The sequence below is a fragment of the Perissodus microlepis genome, chromosome 22 (assembly GCF_051167445.1).
Source record: "Perissodus microlepis isolate ML-2025 ecotype Zambia chromosome 22, ASM5116744v1, whole genome shotgun sequence".
In the NCBI taxonomy this organism is placed as follows: Eukaryota; Metazoa; Chordata; class Actinopteri; order Cichliformes; family Cichlidae; genus Perissodus; species Perissodus microlepis.
In genome coordinates this window covers 25,642,441-25,665,537 of record NC_140481.1, presented here as the reverse complement: position 1 = coordinate 25,665,537, position 23,097 = coordinate 25,642,441, and the positions used below count along the sequence as shown (strand labels likewise).

Here is a 23,097-nt window from a genome sequence, read left to right as displayed (position 1 = left end):
TGCTGAGTACTACGCCATCTAGTGGTAAGTACTCAGCAATTTATGGTACAGGTACAGCCTGAGAGAATGCCTGGGTTTGTGAGCCTGAGCTCAGGCCTAATGCATTGACTTAACCTATTTACAAACAACTCTCCTCACACATTTGCTGATCCGCCATGGCAGAAGTGTAGCAAAGTTACACATGAAAAGAAGGTAACTGAAACTTATTTGCAAATTTACAAATCTGATCACACAAACAGCCAGTTGACTTAGTTTAGCAGAGAGCTGTCAGGTTTGTTTCATCTGTTTTTTTATCAGTTGTTGATGAATTTGTTGCTGCTCCATGTCAGTGCAATTTATGAAATATAACGTTAGCAGATTTTGACAATTAGATGGACTATTCTACATTCAATGTTGTACATAATGGAAAAAAAAGCAATTCAAATGAGATGAAGCATAAACTTTTTTATTATTTAAGACATAGAAAACAAAAAGGTGTTCAAACTGTTGACAGTTGTCTTTTTTCACTTGACTAAATATGCTAAACATTTGCAAATGCAAACAAAGAATTTAAAAAATCATTCCAGTGCTGAGACAAAAAAAGAGCTGAGATGAAATTAAAGTTGAGTTAAACAAAATTCAGTGTGGATATAACAGGTTGAGATGCAATTAGAATAAGACAGTCAAACAGATCTCAAATCATATATTTGTGAGAATAAACTTTAACTTAAACAATGAATCTAGAATTAAATTGAAAATTTCACCACTAAATTACAAAAGACGATGTTTTTGTTGTGGTTTCAGATGCAATGTTTGAAATTAATAATCAAAGAGTGTTAACACTTGTTTGACAGCAGTTTTATGATTTAGTTTCCTTACATTTTTTGACTATTTGATAAACAAAAAAATCTTTGTTATAAACAGGTAAATGATATGCTAATTAAAAAAATTAGGTTACAAATGTATTTATCTGGAAAACACTTTGAAAGCCTAGATAGACGCAACATTGAGAATGTGACTTTTGTTTTTCACTTTGTATTTTTTGCGAATTAACTTATAGTCACTCATAACATCTTCTTCATCTTAATAATTTATAGAATTTCCTTTTTCCTTCTCATTCAGACAAAAATCAGACCGTCACAGCTGGATTCACGAGTTATTAGGTAAAAACAAGTATCATCGTTTTCAGCAGATTTGCAGTTTCTTTGCCTCATTTAAACATTTCATCCAGATTTTTAATGGCTTCTTCTTTAGATATAACTTTCCATTGATCTAGAATTGCTTCTCTGCCCTTGAACTTTTTCCCATAGTGATTTTCCAGTTGCGTTTGAAATTGCCAAACAAACCATTTCCAATATGCCAGATCAGACCCATCAGGAGTGATTCTCCAGGTATCATACGGTGGACCAGCAGTTTTGTACTGTTTGTGGGGAATGGCTTTCTCTGGGTCAGACCTAGGGTAAAAAGCTTCTTCACTTGTAACAAGTGTTGTGCAGACAGTGACGCTGAGCTCTTTAGTTTTTCTGTAGTAATATCCCTTTATCCCATCAGGTCGATGAAAAGGAGTGCTGTGGTCATCAGGACTGTGATCTTTCATGGTGTTGGTACAAACAGCTGCACAGAATGGACACGTCACCCAGCAGCAGTTACAAAGCTGATCAATGAGGATTTCTTCAGGCTTCTGCCTGGATTCCTTCAGCTTATCAAGGGAGAGGCTATACATGTCCTTAATGATGGGTTTAAATCCTTTTTCTATCTCTTCCTTGAGAAAGTGAAAATCTTTTATGTCGCTGAAGTTTTCAGAACAAATGTTATCAAATGTCAGCTCATCCTTTAAGACATTAGAAAATTCCTTCAGCCACATATCTGTGTCTCCTCTCTGATTTTGGACTTTTTGTGTTACAGTAAATAAAGCCTGACTCACAGTTGTTTTGATGCCATCAACATTTTTCTTGAGTATATTCACAGCTTCATCTTCATGTTCACTGAAGATGTACTTCTCAACCTCTGCTTTGATGAAAGCTTCTGTTTGTTTCCTTGGATTTGTGATGTAAGTGATGAAATCATCAAAGTCTTTTTTCTCAGCAAGTGACTTCAACATATGTTTCTCCAAGTTCAGTCTGTTCCCACTGAATGCTGGGAAATTGCACCTCATCCTTCCAGCGAGATCAATGGCAGTCTTATTACAGACAGCCTCAACAGTGGAAGCTGTCAGCTTCTCACAGATTAGCTCTCCAAGCACAACAGCAGAAGAGTTTTCTTTACAAAAGCTTCTAAAGACTCTGTAATACTGTGTTTGCTTGCTTTCTAAATAGGCCTTTGCATCATTATTCTTTACAAATTTTTTCTGTGACTCTAGAAGCCAACTCTCTGCTCTGTAGAACACATACAGCAAGAGATCAACACTAAACTCCTTCCTCAAGGTGTATTCCTTCTCTGACATAAATTTCTGCAATTCTAATGTTACATGATTGGCCATTTCATGCAAATATGTTGGCGTGTAGCCTCTTGCAGCTACAGGTTTGTTTTTGATTGCACCAAGTGACTCTTCTTCAGCTTGGACAATGAGCAATCTGATCTGTTGTTGTTCTTCCTGGGAGAAACCACTTGAAATATGTTTTTGTATAAAACTAATCAACTGATTACTACTTGTCTTCATATAACCTGAATAATCACCAACGTCTGATAATTTCTTGTATCTGCCACTTCTTTTACATTCATCTATGAGAGCTGGCTCAAAACCAAGTTCTTGAAGGATCATTAACTGATCTTTTTCCAAGTTAATTTCTTCAACAGGTTTTGTATCTGCTGTTAATTCAGTAACCCAGCCGCTCCAAACAGAGCTGAACTGTCGTTGAAGCTCTTCTTCATCTTTAGCCTTATCCTTCAGCTGCTGAGCAAGCTCTTTGCTCTTCTGTAGCAGTTTGTTCTCAAACTCTGATTTCTTGTCATCCATCATTTTACAACCTTTCTTCTGCTGGATAATGCCATCCAGTTTTATTTTTACTCTGTTCACTTGTTCATCATAAAATTCTTTCATTTTGATTTCAAATCGTCCTCTCCACTGAGCCAAGATCTCTCTGTCTTTGTCATCCTCAAAGTACTTTGTCATTTCTTTTCTGACTCCATCATATGTTTTACTTGTTTCTTTAAAAAGATAAGACTTATCAACCTCATCAAGTTTTCCATTTTCAATTCTGTAATGAAGTTGGTTTTCAATGGTTAACATGTTGCTCCTCAGGGTCCAGGTCCAGTTCCCATACTGGACTTCCAGTTGTCTGTACACTGCAATTTCAAGTGTGTTTTTAAAACTGAAAACAAAACTTTCATTCAGCAGTGCAGTCCACAGGCCCTTGATGTTTGTTTTGAACTGTGAGAGAGTGATCCCAGCAGACTCTGAAGCTTTAGAGAGGATGGTGTTCTTCACTTCCTGGATGCTCTCACTGTAACCTGGATTGGGAGGAGCCATGGGTGGACTGCCCTCCCATAGCTGGGCACAGTATTTCACATCTTTCTGAACATCAAATTTAATGACATCACTGAAGCGCTCTGCATCACAAACTTCCTCTTCAGCTGCTAGTTTGGCCATCTGGTCCAGTTTTTCCTGCAGGCGTCTTTTTCCATCCATGTTTTTCTCTGCTGCTGCAACATCTGTGACATTCTGGTGAACAAACACACAACTGGGAGAAAGTTGAACTTTCTTCATCCTCATGAAAGCCTGAACAACAATCTGCAGAATGTCTTGCATATCAGATGGATTCTCTCCAAAGATGTTGATCAGTGTCAGGTTTCCCAGACCAACAACAAGTGTTGCCAGTTCATTGTCATGATGAAGATTGTTACCTTCTAACTCAAGAGCACGCAGTCCTTCAGTGTCCACCACCAGAACATAGTCAAACTTCAAGTCTTTCTTCATCTCCTCTGATACTTTGAGCAGCTGCATGAAGGCACCTTTGGTGCACCTGCCAGCACTCACTGCAAACTGCAGCCCAAACATGGTGTTCAGCATTGTTGATTTTCCACTGCTTTGTAGGCCCAAAACTGACAACACAAAAACTTTTAGGTCCCCCAGTTTCTTGATGACTTCTTCTAAAAGACTGGAGATCCATTTTAGAGGCACCTGACCCGCATCACCATCCATCAACTCCATCGGGTGTCCTGATATCATCAGCTGTGCAGCCAGCTCAGGGTATTTAGACCAGTCAGTGTGTCTGCTCTCTCTTTGTGTTGTTTTATGGGCTTCATAGATCTGTCCCATTTCTCTGAAGATGTGCTCCAAACCAAAAGTTACAGACTGAAGTTTTTTTGATATGTCATCAAGTTCAGTTTGTTTTCTTAATAACAGATCTGATTTGTCCCGTTTGTTCTTCAAAGCCAAGACCTCAGACCACTTTTCATCATAACTTTGTAGAATTGAAGAAAGACCACCGGTGGAGAGGGCATCTATGAAGATCTGAGTCCATTTCAGGAAATACTCTCTGTCTGTTGGTGGCAATGATGAGAGACTTCCAGTGAACAGCTGCATCAGTTTACTGCAGGAAGCAGCACATTGTTTCTGACGTATGTTCATCATTTCTTTTTTCCTTTCACTTTTCTCCATTTCAATGTCTCCTCTGAGATGAAACAGTTCTCTGTGTATTTTGCTCCACTGATGCCACAGTTGGCCTTGACAAGGGAGAAATTCATCTTTGATCTTTGAGACATCCATGTTATCCTTTTTAAGTAGATTGATTATTTTCATAGCAGCAGATTTCCCTCTTAGACAGGCTGGGTCAGTTTTATCCACTTTGATTCCTGGGTCAGTTTCATCCACTTTGATTCCAGAGAGCTCAGCCATGGTTTCAAGCTGGAAGGATGGTTTCAAGCTGGACAAAACTTCTCTAATGATCTTTTTAAGCTGTTCAGATATATCTGAGTGGTTTTTTTCGCTGAGTCCCATTATGTACTTTCCCTTTTTTGTCTCCACAGCATCACGACTATCATCAACAATCAAACAAATGAGAGGCTTCTCCTCCTTCAAATGAGATGACATTAAAGATCGAATTTCTTTATTTCTTGTCAGAGATGCCACAAGAAAAACATTGACTGAAGATTTTTCAATCAGTATGTCATGTTGTTTTTTATTCAACAGAGCATCACCATGGAGATTACTGAAGGCAATGCAGTCATTGAAGTCATCAGTTGGTTTTCCAGCAGGGCAGTACCAGGCAATCTCTGCCACACCATCCATCAAATGACGAGACTTGGTGCTTCCTGGGCAGTTTCTGTGGAAGAAGGTGTCGTGACGGTTGTGGATCAAAGTGTTGATCAGCTGAGATTTAGACACTGACAGAGAACCCAGACGGAAAAATGACACTAAGGGTGTTTCAGCTTTGTAGACTGGAACACTCTTCATGGTGACAATGTTGGGGTTATCTTTGATTTGAGTTACCTTCCAGGTTTTTGTTATTTCTCTGAAAGTCCACAGAGGAAACAGAATCTCGTTTGTGACTAGGTCAGGAACAAGCAATGGTAAGGCATACTGACACTGAGAGAGCTTTGTAACCATCATCTGTTTCAGGAAGCTGTCTGAGCAGTGAAATACTGCCATCTGAACGTCCATTGGATGCACACGATCCTTCTCTTTCTTATTTGTGTCTACAGTAGTGTTCAAGAAAACCTCTAGATCACTGTCATCATCTTTCTCAGTGTCGTCAGAGATTGATAACTCACGATTAAAGATAATAGATGATGTATATTCATTTACAGTGGGGTTATAGAAATCCTCTAGATATCCGTCACCTGAGATAGATGGTATATAGAAGTTGTCATCTATCTTAGTGTCGTCAGCTACTGACATAGATGACTTAGTGTTGTCAGACGACTTAGGACTGTCTGGTCTTACAGGAATATATCTGGCCCTGTAGTCCAACATTATCAGCCTGTGGAGAAAAGTGTGAGCTAGATCTTTCTCAGATGTTACATGGTCCATCTGTTTCCCAGGTGGAAGTATTTGAAGAAAATTTGCTGGTGACAACTTCTGTTCAACTTTGTCTTGAAGATGAAGTCTGTCAAGCAGTGTCTCAGTTTGACTCTGTTTGTTTCTGCTGATTTCTTTGGAAGCCATCCCTGACTGTATTAACAAATAACAAAGAGGTACTACATGTAATCAAATTACATTGTCATATGGCAGAACAGAGTAAATACTCATTTCGATCTTTTGAATAAAGGTTTATTCTCCTACCTTCTTGTTTCCACTTATGTAATCATCGGTGGTTTCTGCAGGATTGCATGAACCAGATATGCATTATACACAGTGCATGTTGCTGCAAATCCTTTCAAAGTTATGAAGTCAGCAGTTTATATATTTTTTGCTTTTTGTGTTATTGTATAATGAAAAATTGTACCATTGTCATTGGTTTTGGATGATTCATAAAATTTATCTCCTGGTTTTCTCTCCTGGTCATCATTGTGTTCACCCACTGGACCACTCTGAGAAGTAAAAACATTACCCTGAAATTTAGCTTATCAGGTTAATACCATTGACAAATATGTCAACAGAATGAAAAGGTCTTGCTTTGTACTTTATTGAGAAGACAGTAAACCATTTTAGAATCTATTTGACTGATATTTATATATATTACACATTTCTAGTCTTATTGATTACTCAAAGTAGCTCATCAACTACATCAAGACCTGTCCTGATTTTCAATAATGACTTAATATAACATATGTGATCGCAAACCTAAAATACTTTTTGCTGTCAAGGGACAGAGGAAACCACTTGTTTAAGCTGTTATTATAATCAAGTGATCTGAGGGATTGCTAAACTTCTGCATTCCTGCTCCTTATTTTCAGACTTCATAAATGCAAGAGTGTGTGAAGGAAATCTTATAAACCCCTACATGCTGTTCATATTTGAACCATAACTGACCTGAACCATCACAGGGTGGTTTTTGTCAATTTTTTGACCCAGGCCAAGAATTCCCCCATCATACATTTCTATACAGAATTTTGAACTACAGACTTATTTAGAGTGTATAAATAGACAATCTAGCACTCACAAATGGATGATTAATCCTTGATAACATTTCAAGAAGCAATGCTTGAGTAATGTTTGTTTTTAGAGAAACAAACAAGTTATTAAACAATGACATGTTTTACCTCAGACAAACAGCCATAATAATTTTTTTTATATATTTTCATGAGGAATATTGTAGAACTGAATGCAAACTGTTAAACTCCATCCTCACTGCTTTTTTATAAAAAAAAAAAAAAATCCTTACTTGACATTTATAGTTATCAATATTAAGTCAACATTAATTAACGCTCAGAACATAAAACACAAAGAATATATCCTTAAGGCAATAAAAAAAACCTTTAGCTGTCAGTTAGTTTTAGCTCATTAACCTCAGAGTAAACAGATTTGTTTATTATTTGTTTATTTTTAGATTCATTTGTAACATTGCAGGTGCAAATGTAATTACATTTATGTAGTGCTGCAAGTTCATTATTCATGCACAATTTAGAATAATCAATTAACCTACTGTCATGGGAGGAACACACAGCTTTAGTAATGCAATGCAAAATAAAATTTTACTGTTCTCATAAGAAAAAAACGCTTGTATTAGAAACAGAACAAAAGGAAATAAATCATTAGGAGCTGTCTATGCTGCTTCACCACAGGAACAGAAAATAAACAACCTGAGAAATCTAAAAGTAGAATTAAACGAAAGAATTAACAAGAGAAAATAATTTCTGATGCAAGGGCTGCATTTGAGGAACTTTGAACATGTTGATAAATCTGGAAAATTCCTTGCTGACCAGTTAAAGCTAAATAAAGAAAAATACATAGGACTGCTTTCTGTGATTTGCACAATATTTCTAAAATTAGAAACATCCTGTCTCAGAGTTATCCTAAAAAAAGTAGTTCATGCATTTATTACTTCTAAGCTGGACTACTGTGATTTATTATTAGATTATTATCAGGTTGTCCTAAAAACTCCCTGAAAGCCTGCAATTGATACAAAATGCTCCAGCAAGAGTACTGACAGGGACTAGAAAAAGAGAGAATACTTCTCCTATATTGGTTTTTCTTTGTTGGGTCCCTGTTAAATCAAGAATCAAATTTAAAATCCTGATCCAGGTCCCTCTTCTGTTGAACCATCTTCCAATTTGGATTCAGGAGACAGACACCTTAAGATTAGGCTTAAAACTTTACTTTTTCATAAAGCATATAGTTAGGGTTGGATCAGGTGTGTCTGAATCCTCCCGTAGTAATGCTGCAATAGGTGTAGGCTGCTGGGGGATTCCCATGATGCACTGAGTATTTCTTCTTCAGTCACCTTCCTCACTATGTGCTAATAGACCTCTCTGCACTGAATCAGGCTTGTTAATAATCTCTGGCATGTCTTTTATCCTGTCTTCCTTCTGTCATTCCAACCAGTCATAGCAGATGGCCCCGCCTCTCCCTGACCCTGGTTCTGCTGAAGGTTTCTTCCTGTTAAAAGGGAGTTTTTCCTTCCCACATAGCAGGTCATATGATTGTTGGGGTTTTCTCTGCTTTCTTTGTATTATTGTAGAGTCTACCTTACAATATAAAAAGCCATGAGGCAACTGTTGTTGTGATTTTGGGCTATATACACTGTAAACCCCAACAATTAACCTGACTTACAAAGATTGTGGATACATCAATTAAAATCTGTTATAGTGTTTAAAAAACTTAAAACTTTTCTGTTCTCTGAATGATATATGTAGTTATAATTGTACACGACTCAGGGATTGAGAGTAAACACTGCTTCCTTAATTATTATTTTTGAGTAAATGTTTTTTCTGAGCTCCCTTTTAAATGATTATGTACAAAAATGTGTTAACGACACACTTGAGAAAAGTGTTCCAGCTTTGGATGGAAAACTGGTGGGTTTTTTTTCAACAGCAGCCTCATAGTCAAGTGTGTTTTTTTATCTTAATATTTTGGTTCTCATTAGCAACTTTTCTGTTCCCATATTACTTAGCTAGCAGTAGCTTCTATCAACAACGATTAAAAATAATACGCAGATTCAAAATTAGCTAGACATTGTATATTGAGTATACTGATGAAATGTTGAATCTTTACTAAAACATTTTCCTTCCGAGGCTGAAGTTTAAATTCACAGACTGCAAATAATTTCCAGTGGAGTGAATTGAAAGATGTATTTTAGAGTCCTCTTTTCTGTGAGCCCAATTAAATATTTCTGGTTTGAAGAAAGGTGTTTTTTTTTTTTAAATCACACTGCTTCTGTGTTTTCTCGATTTACAAAAGAGGCAGTCTAATGTCCTCTATTCATTTGCTCACAAGGCTGAAATATATATTTCAGCTTTGTGATACAGATAGTGCTGCAAAGGTTCAGTGCTCATTCTTAAAAATTTTGATAGGACAACATTTAAACATAGATTGCACACAAATTGGGAAATTCCTCTTTAAAGATAAGATTTGTCCATTAAATCACTTATTTGTCTTTCATTCTTCATAAATTGGATGAAAACACTGTACAGCTCTCCAAATTCGTGCGTTAGGACAAATTATCTGACTTTCCAAAGCTTCAACCTACAGAAGGGCAACAGACAGGGCTGCCCACTTTTCCACTTGTTTTTTGTCATTTTCATTGAACCACTAGCAGCAGCAATCCGACAAAATATAGATATTAAAGGAATTCAAACTGAAAATACAGATAATACGATAAGCCTGTGATGTATTACTCTTCCTTAGGAACTCACAAACCTCACTAACAAAGATGATAAGACTTATAGATAATTTCTCATGCATGTCAAACTACTCCATCAACTCGAGTAAAACACCAGTTCTGCCCCTGATTTTTAATTTTCAGAAAACCTCCACCACTCTGCTAAAGTCAGGTAACATTAGATATGTAGGTATGTTTTTCCGCCAGGCTCTCAGACCTGGTACGGTTGAATCATATTCAACGACTAAAACTGTTAGAGGATTAATTAAGAATTAAGCATCATAACTGCGTGAAAAATCTTAACATCTCTCTGACAGCGTGATGGGAATTTAAAAAAATAATGAACTCTTTAGTTATTCAATGTAATCTAACACCCATTTGGAATAATCCAGATATTTGTCACAAAAAGAAAATAGTAAATTTTCAATCATGGCATGAGAAAAGGATAAATAAAGTGTTATACAAGATGGAAACTTTATTTAATTTTTATGAACTAGAATCAGCAACACTAAATTTCTTGAATATCAACAACTGAAATCCATCCAACAGGAAATGTTTAATCCCAATCAACTGAATCTATAAATACCTACTTTGTAACAGAATGTGTGTCTTGTTTCCCTTTTCTCCTCCCATGTTCCTCTCCTTGTGTTTCATTCCATGTCTACCCTGTCTGTCATGCCCCCTTTTCCCCCAGCCCCTCGTGTATGTCTCTCTCTCTCTCTCTCTCTTGTCTTCTCTCGCTCTCTGGGTTCCTCCCTCGCTCTCCCTTGCCCCCTTAGTCGTGTCTGTGTTTTGTCCTCCTTGCGTGTTCCCATGTTCCTCTATTTGTGATCCATCCTGTCTCCCCAGTCTATCATGTGTTTCATGTCTGCGTGTTCCACGTCCTATTGTTACAGTATACATCTCACTATGTTTCTGTTTTATTTTGATAATCTGGCGTTCCATGTTCAGTGTGTTTAAGTTTGCTTCCTCTGTCTCGTCATGCCTAATTCGTCTCAGCTATGTTTCCCATGTGTTTCCTGTTGCCTCGTCATTCCTTGTATATTTAAACCCTATGTTTCCCTTTGTCCACTGTTTCGTTCTCCCTTATACCCCGCCATGTGTTCTGCCTGTCTACCTGTTTAGTTTCATGTGTATGTCCAGTTTAGCTCATTTTTGTATTTTCCAGTGTTCAGCAATAAAGCTACCTTCTGAGTTTATTCTTGCCTCCGTGAGTCTACATTTAGGTCCTATCCTGCCTGCTTCAGGGGAAGCACCCGCAAAATTGTTATAAAATATGTATAAGTTATTATTTAAAATTAATCCCTACCCGCTGGACACTCCTGCCACTCTCTGGGATGCCCATACTTGTTGGTTCTGGTTGGATGTTCTGGTGTTTTCTTTGACCCGGGGGGGCACTGTCAGGTGCTAAAAACAGAAAATAATTATTTTACAATACAATAAAAGCCAATTTTCTCCTGGTAAACAAGCTTATACAGGCATTGTAACTGGCCGTTGCCTGCCTGGTTATTGCACTAGAATGGTGCCAGCTGTGACTGGGTGGTATTGTAAATGCTCAATCGTACACAGCTGTGCACCATGTTTTCCTGGTGTTTGGGCTGTCAGATGTGGTAACCAGTGTGCAGTGGAAGTTGTTTAATTGATACCAGTGAGGGATTCTGTCACTTTAAATAGCCGTTTATTATGTATATGGTTATAGCTGTGTGTGTGAAAATGTGCTGCTAGGCTGGTGGTGAGGATGCTGTGTTCGGGCAATCTGCTTGAGACACACCAGATAAGCATGTATGGAATACATTTTTTGTTAATTGATTATCTTTTCATGCGATTGATTGTAGTGATGATTCCTTTTGCATGCATTGCATTGTGTAAAAAGTGGTGGACTAATTGTTTCCTCCAGCCACAGGTGTATATGTCTGGGCCTTACCACTGATTTTAAAGCGTTTAGTATTCATATGAATTTATGGATGGTATATAAAAAAAAATTATACTAAAAGTATTTTGAAAGTTAAATAAATTATAGATAATTTGGGGGGTAAAGCTTTGTCTCAGCTAATTTTCTTTGACCAAGCATGTTCCTTAGAATTTGGAGAAGAGAACTGATAATTGAATGTGAGGGCGGGGCTACACCATGGTCACACATGGTCAGTGCATTTTGGACCCTTGGTTTAAAGTTTCTTTTAATTCATTATTGTTTTTGGTTGTGAACATTTTTTGCACAAGTTTTATTACTCTTTAATTTTAGTTTTCTATTTTTCTATCAGGCCCTATCTTATCATAAAGACCTCATACCCACATAGCAAAATTTGTATGGCCTGGATCTGGCCCATGTGTGGGCCAGCACAAGGCCAGTTGAAGACACACTGCTGGCCCTGTGCTGGCCCAGAACAGTCTCAGTTCTGGCCCCAGATGTCAGCCTAATGTGTACCTTAATCAAGCCATGTAATAACAACATGTGCCGGAACATAATAGTGCAAAAGTAACATGACAGACAGTAAATGGACTGATTCTTATATAGCCCTTTTCTACTCTCCCAGATTACTCAAAGTGCTCTATGCAACATGTCACATTCACCCAGTCACACACTTTCTCTAAACTTAGTGCCAGATGTGGCATGCCATCACATAAACAGTGCCACCTACGCCAGGCCTGGGCTATATCTGGATGACATACTATGCCAGAAGTCAGCTAGCAGTGCCAGCTTGACACCAGATCCGGGCCAGACCTGTCTATGTGGGATGGTACATTATTTTATTTGGGTTTCCTAGAGTATTTAAAAGTAAAATCAGAGGGAGAGCCTTCAGCTTTCAGGCCCCTCTTCTGTGGAACCAGCCTCCAGTTTGAATTTGGGAGACTGACACTATCTATATTTTTAAAATTAGGCTTTTAAAAGTTTTCTTCCTGTAAAAATTGAGTTCTTCCTTCTCACTGTCGCCAAAGCACTTGCTCATATGGGATCATATGATTGTTCGGTTTTTCTCTGCATGTATTATTGTACAGTTTAGCTTACAATAAAAAGTGCCTTGAGGCGACTGTGATTTGGCGCTTTATAAATAAATTGAATTGAAAATTGAAATGTAGACAAAAGAAAACTGTTTTAAATTCTCTTTTGCTGCATGTGCCCTACATAACAGATTCCAACTGAGTACATTCTTTAGAATTAGAATTTTATTTTTATTTTAAAATTTGTGTGAAAAATATATTACTAATTCGGTGTCCAACTTAACAGCCTGAGGTGAGTGGCTTTTACTTTTATATTTTTACATGTTATTAAAATTGAATTAAAAGAATAGTTTATATTATTTCACTTTGAATCTAAAAACTATTCTTATTAAAGCCTTAAAAGAAATATGGTCTATTACACCTTATAGCCCCCTTTAGACTCACCCCGACTTCTGTAGGTAACACGTTATAGAAACATCAGCCAATAACTACCAAAAGGTTGATTCTTTTCATCTGGACAGAACGTTTTAAAGGACACCCGCCTAACTAATTCGCTTTTATTATTACTAACTGAAAGAGATTGGTAATGAAAAGATGAAAACTAATCAAGCTGTTTACAGCTGACTTTTAAAAAACTCCTGTTGTGCATTGCAGCAGAGAGAAAATGGGAACAGAAAATGTTTACATCACAGCAACAGCAACACCAACCCAAACATATAATGACAGAGCTCTCATTTCCTTCTCCTCACCTTCCAATGAAGTTTCATCACGGTCCTCCATCTCAGTGACTTCTTATCTTTTCAGGAAATCTGTGAATCATACATCCAAGTAGTCAATCAAAGATGAAAATGAAATAAATGAAATAGGTTTATGTTTCTGTCTGGATCAGATGGAGAAAAATAACTGCACATCTTGTCACTGGCGCTGAAATTTGCTGAGATCTGAAGACAGTAAAAACCTTACAATTCACATAATTTTCATCCTTTTCAGGCTAAAGTGCTTCATCTCAAAGATTCTGACTATGAAAAATGTTACACTGATTTACAGTGACCCTTCTCCCACCCAGTGCATCTTTACATACTGATATGTACAATGGACAGATTTTACAAGGTATTCTCTCTCTTTTGCATAAACTCACCTTCTGAGCTCTGGTTTCTGTAGATGCAGCTGCCTACTTATACATCCTACCAGACACTGTTCTTTATATACAGTGAGATCAGAAACATTTGACGCTAATTTTGCCCCTCACAAACTCCTCCCACTTGCTTTCAACTAATGGGAGATGTTATGAGAGATATAAGGAGTTTAGGGTCCATAAACGTGCCTTAATGATTAAAAGGAATAATCGTGTGCTTCACCTTTTGATTTCCCAGAAACCATGTGACTTTGTGGTAAAGAAATGACTAAGCAGGTCACGGCCGATGTAAATAAAAGTGAATTATTCTTTCACTTTTTCTTTTGATGTCACACATATGAAAGTCATGTGTATGCAGCGATCCAAGGTCATTATACTTCTCATGTCATATTCTGTTTGTTGAGAGTAGTTAGGAGAGATTTATGAGGGGCAGACCTATATCATCTAATGTTACTGATCTCTTTCTGTTAAAACCTGGCTCATGGATTATAACACAAAAGAACTATTTACAAATATTTATTTTAAAAAATAACAAAAAACGAATAACAAGCAGTATAAGGAGTTCGGTGTCTCCGCATAAACATGTTTTTCCAACTCTGTTGCAGTTCCCATATTGGAAATGTGTAGCACTTGTAGGTTGCTTTGCGTTCACTCTTCTGCCAAGTTCATCCCAAAGCAGCTTGATGGGGTTTAAGTCTTGAGACTTTGCTGGCCACTCCCTGTTTTCAAGCTTACCATCTTGTTCTTTCTTTTACGATACCACACATAGCTTGAACTTATTCTTTGGGGCATTATCTTCTTGTAGGATGAACTCCTGACCAACTAAGTGCATAGCAGAAAGCTGCAGAATGCAGCCCCAGTTTCTGAGGGCCTTTTGATGGTCAAGGAAACTGTACTCATGGACACCTTAACTGTGTTTGCAATTTCCCTGCGGGAGACACCAACACTTTTAAGCGTTATAATGGTCTATATTAGTTTTGTATTCACTTAGGACTGTAAGCATGGACATGGATAACTAGCCGTGGTGTGTTTTGTGTTCAAAAGGTTTCTCCAAGTAAGTGTCTAATAGTGTCATGGTCCTGAGTCTGACGACTCGGTGTTTTGTGTTTCTTTATATTATTCTATGTTCTTGTTTATTCTGTTATGTCTTTTGTTAAGGTTTGCCATTTGTTAGGGTTTTGTTGCTGGTTCGTCTGTGTTATCTCGCTCCGTCATCTGTGTTCATTCCCTGCTTCAGTCTGTGTCATCTACCCGCGTCTCCCTGCTTCGCCATTTCAGGTCTGTGATTTGTTAGCTTTCTCCAGTTTAGATTTTGCTTGGTTCCTTTCCACACCTTTGCCTTTTCTGTTTGGATTCGTCCTCAATAAAAGCCCACTCACATCATGCCTGCATCTTGGGTCCCTTTAATAAATTCCACACAGCTCGCCCCGCCGGCCTTGACAGTATGAACCAGCCACAATGGACCCAGCAGCATTTGAAATGCCCGAGGAGCTCCGGGAGGATATTATTTACTCTGTGGACAGATTAATTAACTTATGGCTGGAGCACGAGGGGAAAGAATTTCACCAAGCCATAGCTAATCGGCTATAGCGCTTAGTTTCTAGTCTCCCCTGGTTGTTCAGCTCACTTCACTCGCTTGCACAGAATTTCGTTCTGAACGAACTTCGTCTTCACCCCCGGGCTGCTGCTACCCACCCAGGCACTATTACTTCGCTGCCTGGCCCAACGGAGGATGTTCTGCCTGGCCCGTCAGCCCAAACTTCGAAAGGGAAACGGCGCTCATGCCGTTGACACCCCTCGCCACAGTTGGACCTCGGGATTTCAGAGCGGCTGGCTGTGGTGATTAGAAAGGACAATATTATTGGTTTGAACTGTGGGACTGTTTACTCGGGGGTTGTGTTCTGTACGGCAAAGGACAATAACTGCTTATCACCTGTTCAGTCTCCTGCCCAGCAGCCTTCAGCTCAGTTAGCTGCCCAGCAGTCTTTAGCTTAGTTAGCTGCCCAGCAGTCTTTAGCTTAGTTAGCTGCCCAGCAGTCTTTAGCTTAGTTAGCTTCCCAGCAGTCTTTAGCTTAGTCTCCAGTGTCACCTGCTCAGCTGCCACTAGCTCAGTCTCCAGCGTCACCTGCTCAGCTGCCACTAGCTCAGTCTCCAGCGTCACCTGCTCAGCTGCCACTAGTTCAGTCTCCAGTGTCCCAGCTGCCACTAGCTCAGTCTCCAGTGTCCCAGCTGCCACTAGCTCAGTCTCCAGTTTCCCAGCTGCCACTAGCTCAGTCTCCAGTGTCCCCGCTACCTGTAGCTCAGTCTCCAGTGTCCCCGCTACCTGTAGCTTAGTCTAAAGTTCCGTCAGCCACTCAGCCATCCATCATCTATATGCAGGGAGAAAATCTCATTCCCACCCAGGGTGTTTCTCACAACGTAGCTGTTTTAGGGGCAGTTATTCACTGCAGGGCCTCCCCAGAGGCTAGGTCTCATTGCCCAGCTGATTAAGCAGGTTAAGCAGGCCCTAAGAACTGCACCGTGTCAGCGGTGCCTGGGCAGAGCCAGTGCCCTGCACAGCTTCAGTTACCTTTGTCTCTGCCAGAGGCCCCCGCGCCTGCTGGTTCTGATCCGTCTCTGCCAGAGGTCCCCGCACCTGCTGGTTCTGTTCTGTACCTACCTGCCTCAGCTGGAGGGTCCAAGGGGCAGCTTCAGCCTTCTGTCTCCGCTGGAGGGTCCGAGGGACCGCTTCAGACTTTGTGTGGCTGCGCTGGAGGGTCCGAGGGGCCCGTTCAGCAGCCTGCCTCTGTTGGAGGGTCCAAGGGGCCCGTTCAGCAGCCTGCTTCCGGTGGAGGGTCCCGGTGGAGGAACCCGTCTGGTCATCACTGTCGCCTGCAGCTTTCACTGGGAGGTCCGAGGAGCCCGTCCAGCCATCACCGTTGCCTGCAGCTCCATCACCTACGGTTTCCTCGCCGTCCCCTGCAGTGCTTCCAGCAACTGCTACAACTTCGCTGCCAGGCACCACCTGCTCCATTGCCTGTGGCTTCCACACCGTTACCTGCAGCATCACCACCCACAGCTGCCACGCTGCTGTCTGGTTACGTAGCATCCTCGCCTGGTCCCGGCTCTGCCTCGCCGGGTCCAGTCTCTGCCTCGCCTTTGCTGGCCAATTTCCAGGCCTCTAGCTGCACGTCATCACCGTTGAGGGTGGCACCCTGAACGAGGTCTCATCTGACACCATCTGACGCGGCCGGCCTCCGGACTTGTTTTTCCTGTGTCGCCACCGCTGCCTTCCGCACGGTCGGCCTCCAGATTTCCTTCAGCGGTGTCGCCACCACTGCTTTTCACACGGTCGGCCTCCTGAACTGAACTGTTTTGAACCTCTGTGCTGCTGGCCTCCTGGCCGGCCCCCTGAACTGCTTTGTTTCAGACTCCTGTGTTGCCGTCCTCTGGGTCGGCCTTGTCAACTGTTTTTGAACTGCTTCCCGTGCTCCATTTTTTTTGTGGTTGTTTTGTTTTCAGACTTCGTAGCCACGGTTGGCAGTAGCGACGAGCCCGCAGGCTCTGCCAGCATTGCCGGCAGCCGGCTATGCCAGAGCAGACCAAGCCCCGGGCCCAGAGACCCGAGATCCGAGGGCCCTCAACACACCAGAAGGGTCCCGACAGAGCCATGACGGCCAGGCCCCGCCAAGCAGTCACCAGGAGTGAGCCAGTAGACACCCGAGCACCAAGCCCAGACACGGAGAACCACCAACGCACCAGCAGGTGGCGGCACCAGCCACTGGCAGGGAGTGTGGTGGGGAGAGATGGGCCTCCACACCTGCGAGGGCCTGAGACGTTCTGAGAGAAGTGGAGTCTAAGGCCTAACACATAGACATAAACAAACAGGCACACACAGAAACAAGAATGTATTCCCACCCTCATGCACACATGTGCAAATACTCATGGTTTGCTAATACTATTACCATTACCATACCATTGCTATTGCCATTTCACAATGGTTTGTGGCTCAGTTTTAGGGGAAGTTATTACAGCCAGCAAAATGGAGATCGAGCTGACAGAGAGAGAGACACTGGAACGTGAACAATAAAATAAAAGGTTCACAAATAAGCAATATCTGGGTCTCGCCCTTTCCAACTGGATCTGAAACCCAAGAAGGCATGTGAGAGCCCTGACCCACACAGCCAGTGGAGGCACTGGCCAGATGGTGTTTGAGCTGGCGGCGATGCACCTGGAGCAGGCAGAGGTGCATAGGGGGAGGTGGAGAAGCTGAAGGCCAAGACCAAGGTTTTCAACTATTTTCCAGTACTGGAAAACTGTGTTGCGTGGTTAGGCTCATTGCCAGCCAAGGTACAGCAACGGATGCCAACGCTTGGATTACACAATGGTATCTGGCTTTGTGGTGGTCCAGGTGCACAGATGGTCATGGCTGATTTCCTCTCCCGCTTGCAGGGTGGGGGAGGGTGTAGGCTAGATGGCTCCCTGGCCTAGTCGGGTGGTGTGTGTGTGTGTGTGTCTGTTGGGAAGTGGTTGTGGCCTCAGCTGTAGGAGTGCTGGTGCTAATGCCATGACATTGCTCTCATTCACTCCTCCTCTTTTCTTATCTGGGCTTGGGACCGGAATGGCAAAGTTGAAGTGTTTGTTTTGTTTTGTTTTGTTTTTTGATGTAGGGGGTACATATTTGGGGTAAAATTCAACCATTTGTGAAACAGGAAATAATGAAAACATCACATAACATCAGTCAAACATGGACAAGAACTGTTCCATGTTCCAACAGTCAAGTTTTTGTCTGCACTAATGTACACAGGATGTGCAAAGAGTGTGTGCATGCTCTTTGCAGACATATCTTGCATTGTGCACAGGTCATGCTAGTCGTAGAATCATTCCTGGTGGGAAAGACCTAGCACCTGTCACTTTTCCTGCCTGTAGTTTGTACCATTTGTGAAGTTGGGCTGTTTGTCTTTGTCTGTTGCAGCTGTTGTTGCTCTCAGAAGGCACCCTCTCTCAATATGAGGTTTTACCAAGCTGCTGTATGTGGCTGTGACCTTCTCCAGGTTGTCCACCCCTCCCTTTGTCTCATTGTGCTTTGTCTCCCTTTGGACTTTGTGCATCGTGCTGAGCAGGAGGACATTTTTCCCTTTCTTGGGGCAATAAGAGACTAGAGTTGCTTGTTCAGTGAAAACAAACACTGAAGATGTTACCTTCCTGTTCTTGACAGCAAGAAGTTCAGAAGAAAGCTCGGGCTTGTTCTTTCTCATTGTCCCCAACATGGTAACCTTCCTTTTGAACACTTCCTCACCCAAGGCATAAGACGCAACCAAGCACTCACTTGGGGTCCTGGATTGTACAGCAGGGGTAAACGCTGCACCCACTTGTCCCACACACCCCTTATTGCCACAAGTTTGTCATGGTGGCTGGAAATATTGCCCTTCTAGTCTCAGCATTCCAAAGGTTTTCTGTTGCTTCACCTTTTGACTTGTCAACTCCTGCCAAAATGAGCAAGACAATGTAGGCTTTCAAATCACTTACATCCAAGTCTTTCCAAATGTCCCCATACCCACACATCCTGTCTAAATTTGGCATCCGAAATAAACTATTTTCAATAGATGGTGTCATGAGGAGCTCAAATGATCATTTGATGTCCTTAACATGGCTGACTGCGTATCTAGTGGGGCCTGGAACCGTTTTGATAATATTAGCAGCACTAAGTTTACCCTGTTATTGGAGTTGGGAAAGGGACCATATCATCTTTCCATTTTTGGAAGGGATTGTCTGCTGTTTGTTGAGAGACAACAGAAGGGTTAACACTCTCATTCTCATCAGATGAGAATTCTTTAAAATCAGGGTCCTCCTCAACACAATCCTCTGTCTCTCACACATTCTCCTCTGTGTCACTTTCACTGTCAAAGAGTTGTACCAAAACCTAATTAACAGTAAAGCTTTTCCCAGAGGACATTTTTTTAGAGACCATACAGATTGCAGAGTACTCAGTGCACCAAGAGTAATGTTTTAGATAGAAGGATTTCATGGAAGCTTTTATAAGTTGGCTCCTTCCTTATTTTGCATGAGCTGTCAATGTCCTTGCGGAGAAATATCGGTTCTAATTTAGCAGATGTGAGTATAGGAGGTCTCACACACACACACACACACACACACACACACACACACACACACACACACACACACACACACACACAAACACACTCACACATACCTTCAATACAAGCTACTCTGCAGGAAGTATCAAAATTCTCATGCTAATGTTTTTCCCACCCCTTTTTTATGTATCAACTTCAAAGTACTCAGGCTATGTCCACATGTACACGGCTATTTTTGAAAATACACCTTTTTCTATGTGTTTTGACCTTTCGTCCACAGGTAAATGGCGTTTTGCGTCACTGAAAACTGAGATTTTTAAGAAACTCCTGCCAGGGTACTTGTTTATATGGGATTAATTTCTGGAGTGGCGGATATAGACAAAATACTGTTGATGTTAATCCTACCAAAATACTGTTGCTGCGTGTGTATATGTAAGCAGTTTTTACAGGCTTACATATACACACGCAGTTACTGTCCCTCCATTTAGAAAGACAGAGGCGTCAGAGTGACCTTCAGACGCGGCTTCTACATTCAACACAGACACTCTCACAACCCAAATCCCAACGCCAGCGCCATCTTTGGTTTTGAATAAATAATTGTTTTTGTTTTTTTAAATTAAATGTACGTTTGCTTGTATGCATTTTGTCAATTCCTAAGTTGTGAGTCTACACAAGTGAAAATGTTTTTAGTAATTAACATTTGAAATGATGAAGGCACTTGAAAAGTAACACAAAATTAGCTGCCTTTCAAGAAAAACAAAAACTTTTCAGAAGTACTTAAGATTTTGTGAGGGCACAAAACCCTGTTTACTCTTTCCTCCCAGGATTCTAGACTTCTTATTGGCCAACATTTCTACATTGTTAGGATTTTGGCAGAGTTTCACGTCGTTTTTGGTGTTTACATGTGGATGGGGATATTTTTTCAAAACTGCACATGTGGACTGGATTTTCTGCACCAGCAGGACTAAGGATTTTTGGTTACACACACAAACAGACATGCTTTAGATAGCTAAAACAAAGTGGGCTCAAGTAGACACCAGAGGAACATAGATGTACGTAAAATGTGTACAGCTCATTGAAAAACTTTATGCTTAATCTGTAGTCCCCATCAAACTGTTATTTTTTTGATAAACATTGAATCAGGTTAAATTGACCCCAAGAATGATAGGAGGGTTGAGTTACCTCTTTTTCTAGAATGGAAAACTCAGTTTCCATCATCTCAGTTCAGTACTGTTTCAATATTAAACTGTTTACTCTGTGCTTTTGTTATTGCTGGTTACTTTAACCAGGCCAACATACAAACTCTCATTCCAGATCAAAGCTAACATGTGAACTTTGCAACTAGTCAGTTTCTTGAAAATTCCAAATGTATAATTCTTTTTAAAGTTTATGACTATGTGAGATAAGTCCTGCAACATAAAAAGAAGCCAGTGTACTTCTAGTGCCAATCCCATTGACTGGGCGAGGATTGGGATGGGCTGCATCAGGAAAAGTACATGGCATGAAATCTTCACCAAGTGATTTCCAAAACTGACGCAAAGGAAAACAGGTTTACAGTGAGCTTAATGTCTATCCCATAATTCATACCGTCAAAGTACATGACTGTCAGTGGAATTGGCTGATGAGCATAGATTTATAAAAATTGCCTGAGTCCTTCCTCAGTACAAGTATTACAGTGGCTTGCAAAAGTATTCGGCCCCCTTGAACTTTTCCACATTTTGTCACATTACAGCCACAAACATGAATCAATTTTGTTGGAATTCCACGAAAAAGACCAATATAAAAGTGGTGTACACGTGAGAAGTGGAACGAAAATCATACATGATTCCAAACATTTTTTTTTCAAATAAATAACTGCAAAGTGGGGTGTGCGTAATTATTCAGCCCCCTTTGGTCTGAGTGCAGTCAGTTGCCCATAGACATGCCTCATGAGTGCTAATGACTAAGTAGAGTGCACCTGTGTGTAATCTAACGTCAGTACAAATACAGCTGCTCTGTGACGGCCTCATTGGTTGTCTAAGAGAATATTGGGAGCAACAACACCATGAAGTCCAAAGAACACACCAGACAGGTCAGGGATAAAGTTATTGAGAAATTTAAAGCAGGCTTAAGCTACAAAAAGATTTCCCAAGCCTTGAACATCCCACAGAGCACTGTTCAAGCGATCATTCAGAAATGGAAGGGGTATGGCACAACTGTAAACCTACCAAGACAAGGCCGTCCACCTAAACTCACAGGCCGAACAAGGAGAGTGCTGATCAGAAGAGCAGCCAAGAGGCCCATGGTGACTCTGGACGAGCTGCAGAGATCTACAGCTCAGGTGGGGGAATCTGTCCATAGGACAACTATTAGTCGTGCACTGCACAAAGTTGGCCTTTATGGAAGAGTGGCAAGAAGAAAGCCATTGTTAACAGAAAACCATAAGAAGTCCCGTTTGCAGTTTGCCACAAGCCATGTGGGGGACACAGCAAACATGTGGAAGAAGCTGCTCTGGTCAGATGAGACCAAAATGGAACTTTTTGGCCAAAATGCAAAACGCTATGTGTGGCAGAAAACTAACACTGCACATCACTCTGAACACACCATCCCCACTGTCAAATATGGGGGTGGCAGCATCATGCTCTGGGACAGGGCAGGGGATAGGGAAGCTGGTCAGAGTTGATGGGAAGATGGATGGAGCCAAATACAGGGCAATCTTGGAAGAAAACCTCTTGGAGTCCGCAAAAGACTTGAGACTGGGGCGGAGGTTCACCTTCCAGCAGGACAACGACCCTAAACATAAAGCCAGGGCAACAATGGAATGCTTTGTATTGGTCTTTCACGTGGAATTCCAATAAAATTTATTCATGTTTGTGGCTGTAATGTGACAAAATGTGGAAAAGTTCAAGGGGGCCGAATACTTTTGCAAGCCACTGTAAATGAGAGCTCATCTAATCTAAGAAGAATCATATAAGCATGAATACACTAACATGGTGGAAGACCTAAATGTTCCTTCCCTACATGTTTAAGATGAAATCGTGTTTGACGTCTAGGTGACATATTTCTGTCTCAGAAGTAAGATGTAATTACTCAGTTAAAAGTACAACATTTTTTTGTAAAGTTGATTAATGTGAAATTTTAGAGTTATTGCAGCTTGGTAGGCAAAAACTGGCCAGCAACAGCCTACTTTGGTAAATGGCCTGTATTTGTATAGCGCTTTACTTGTCCCTAAAGACCCCAAAGCACTTTAGACATTCAGTCATCGACCCATTCACACACTGGTGAT

At 40.9% G+C, this 23,097-nt stretch overlaps 1 protein-coding gene across 1 annotated transcript; it reads right to left on the bottom strand.

Annotated features, from left to right (window-relative positions):
• Nucleotides 1-424: 424 nt before the first annotated feature.
• LOC146363286 (interferon-induced very large GTPase 1-like) lies at nucleotides 425-13,814 on the bottom strand. The gene is made up of 5 exons (XM_084920018.1): nucleotides 13,370-13,814; nucleotides 10,990-11,087; nucleotides 6,366-6,450; nucleotides 6,203-6,237; nucleotides 425-6,091 (listed from the first exon to the last, which is right to left on the bottom strand). Exons 1-5 carry the CDS (start codon nucleotides 13,398-13,400, stop codon nucleotides 1,190-1,192), a joined length of 5,151 nt encoding a protein of 1,716 aa, XP_084776144.1. The 5' UTR covers nucleotides 13,401-13,814; the 3' UTR covers nucleotides 425-1,189.
• Nucleotides 13,815-23,097: the final 9,283 nt, after the last annotated feature.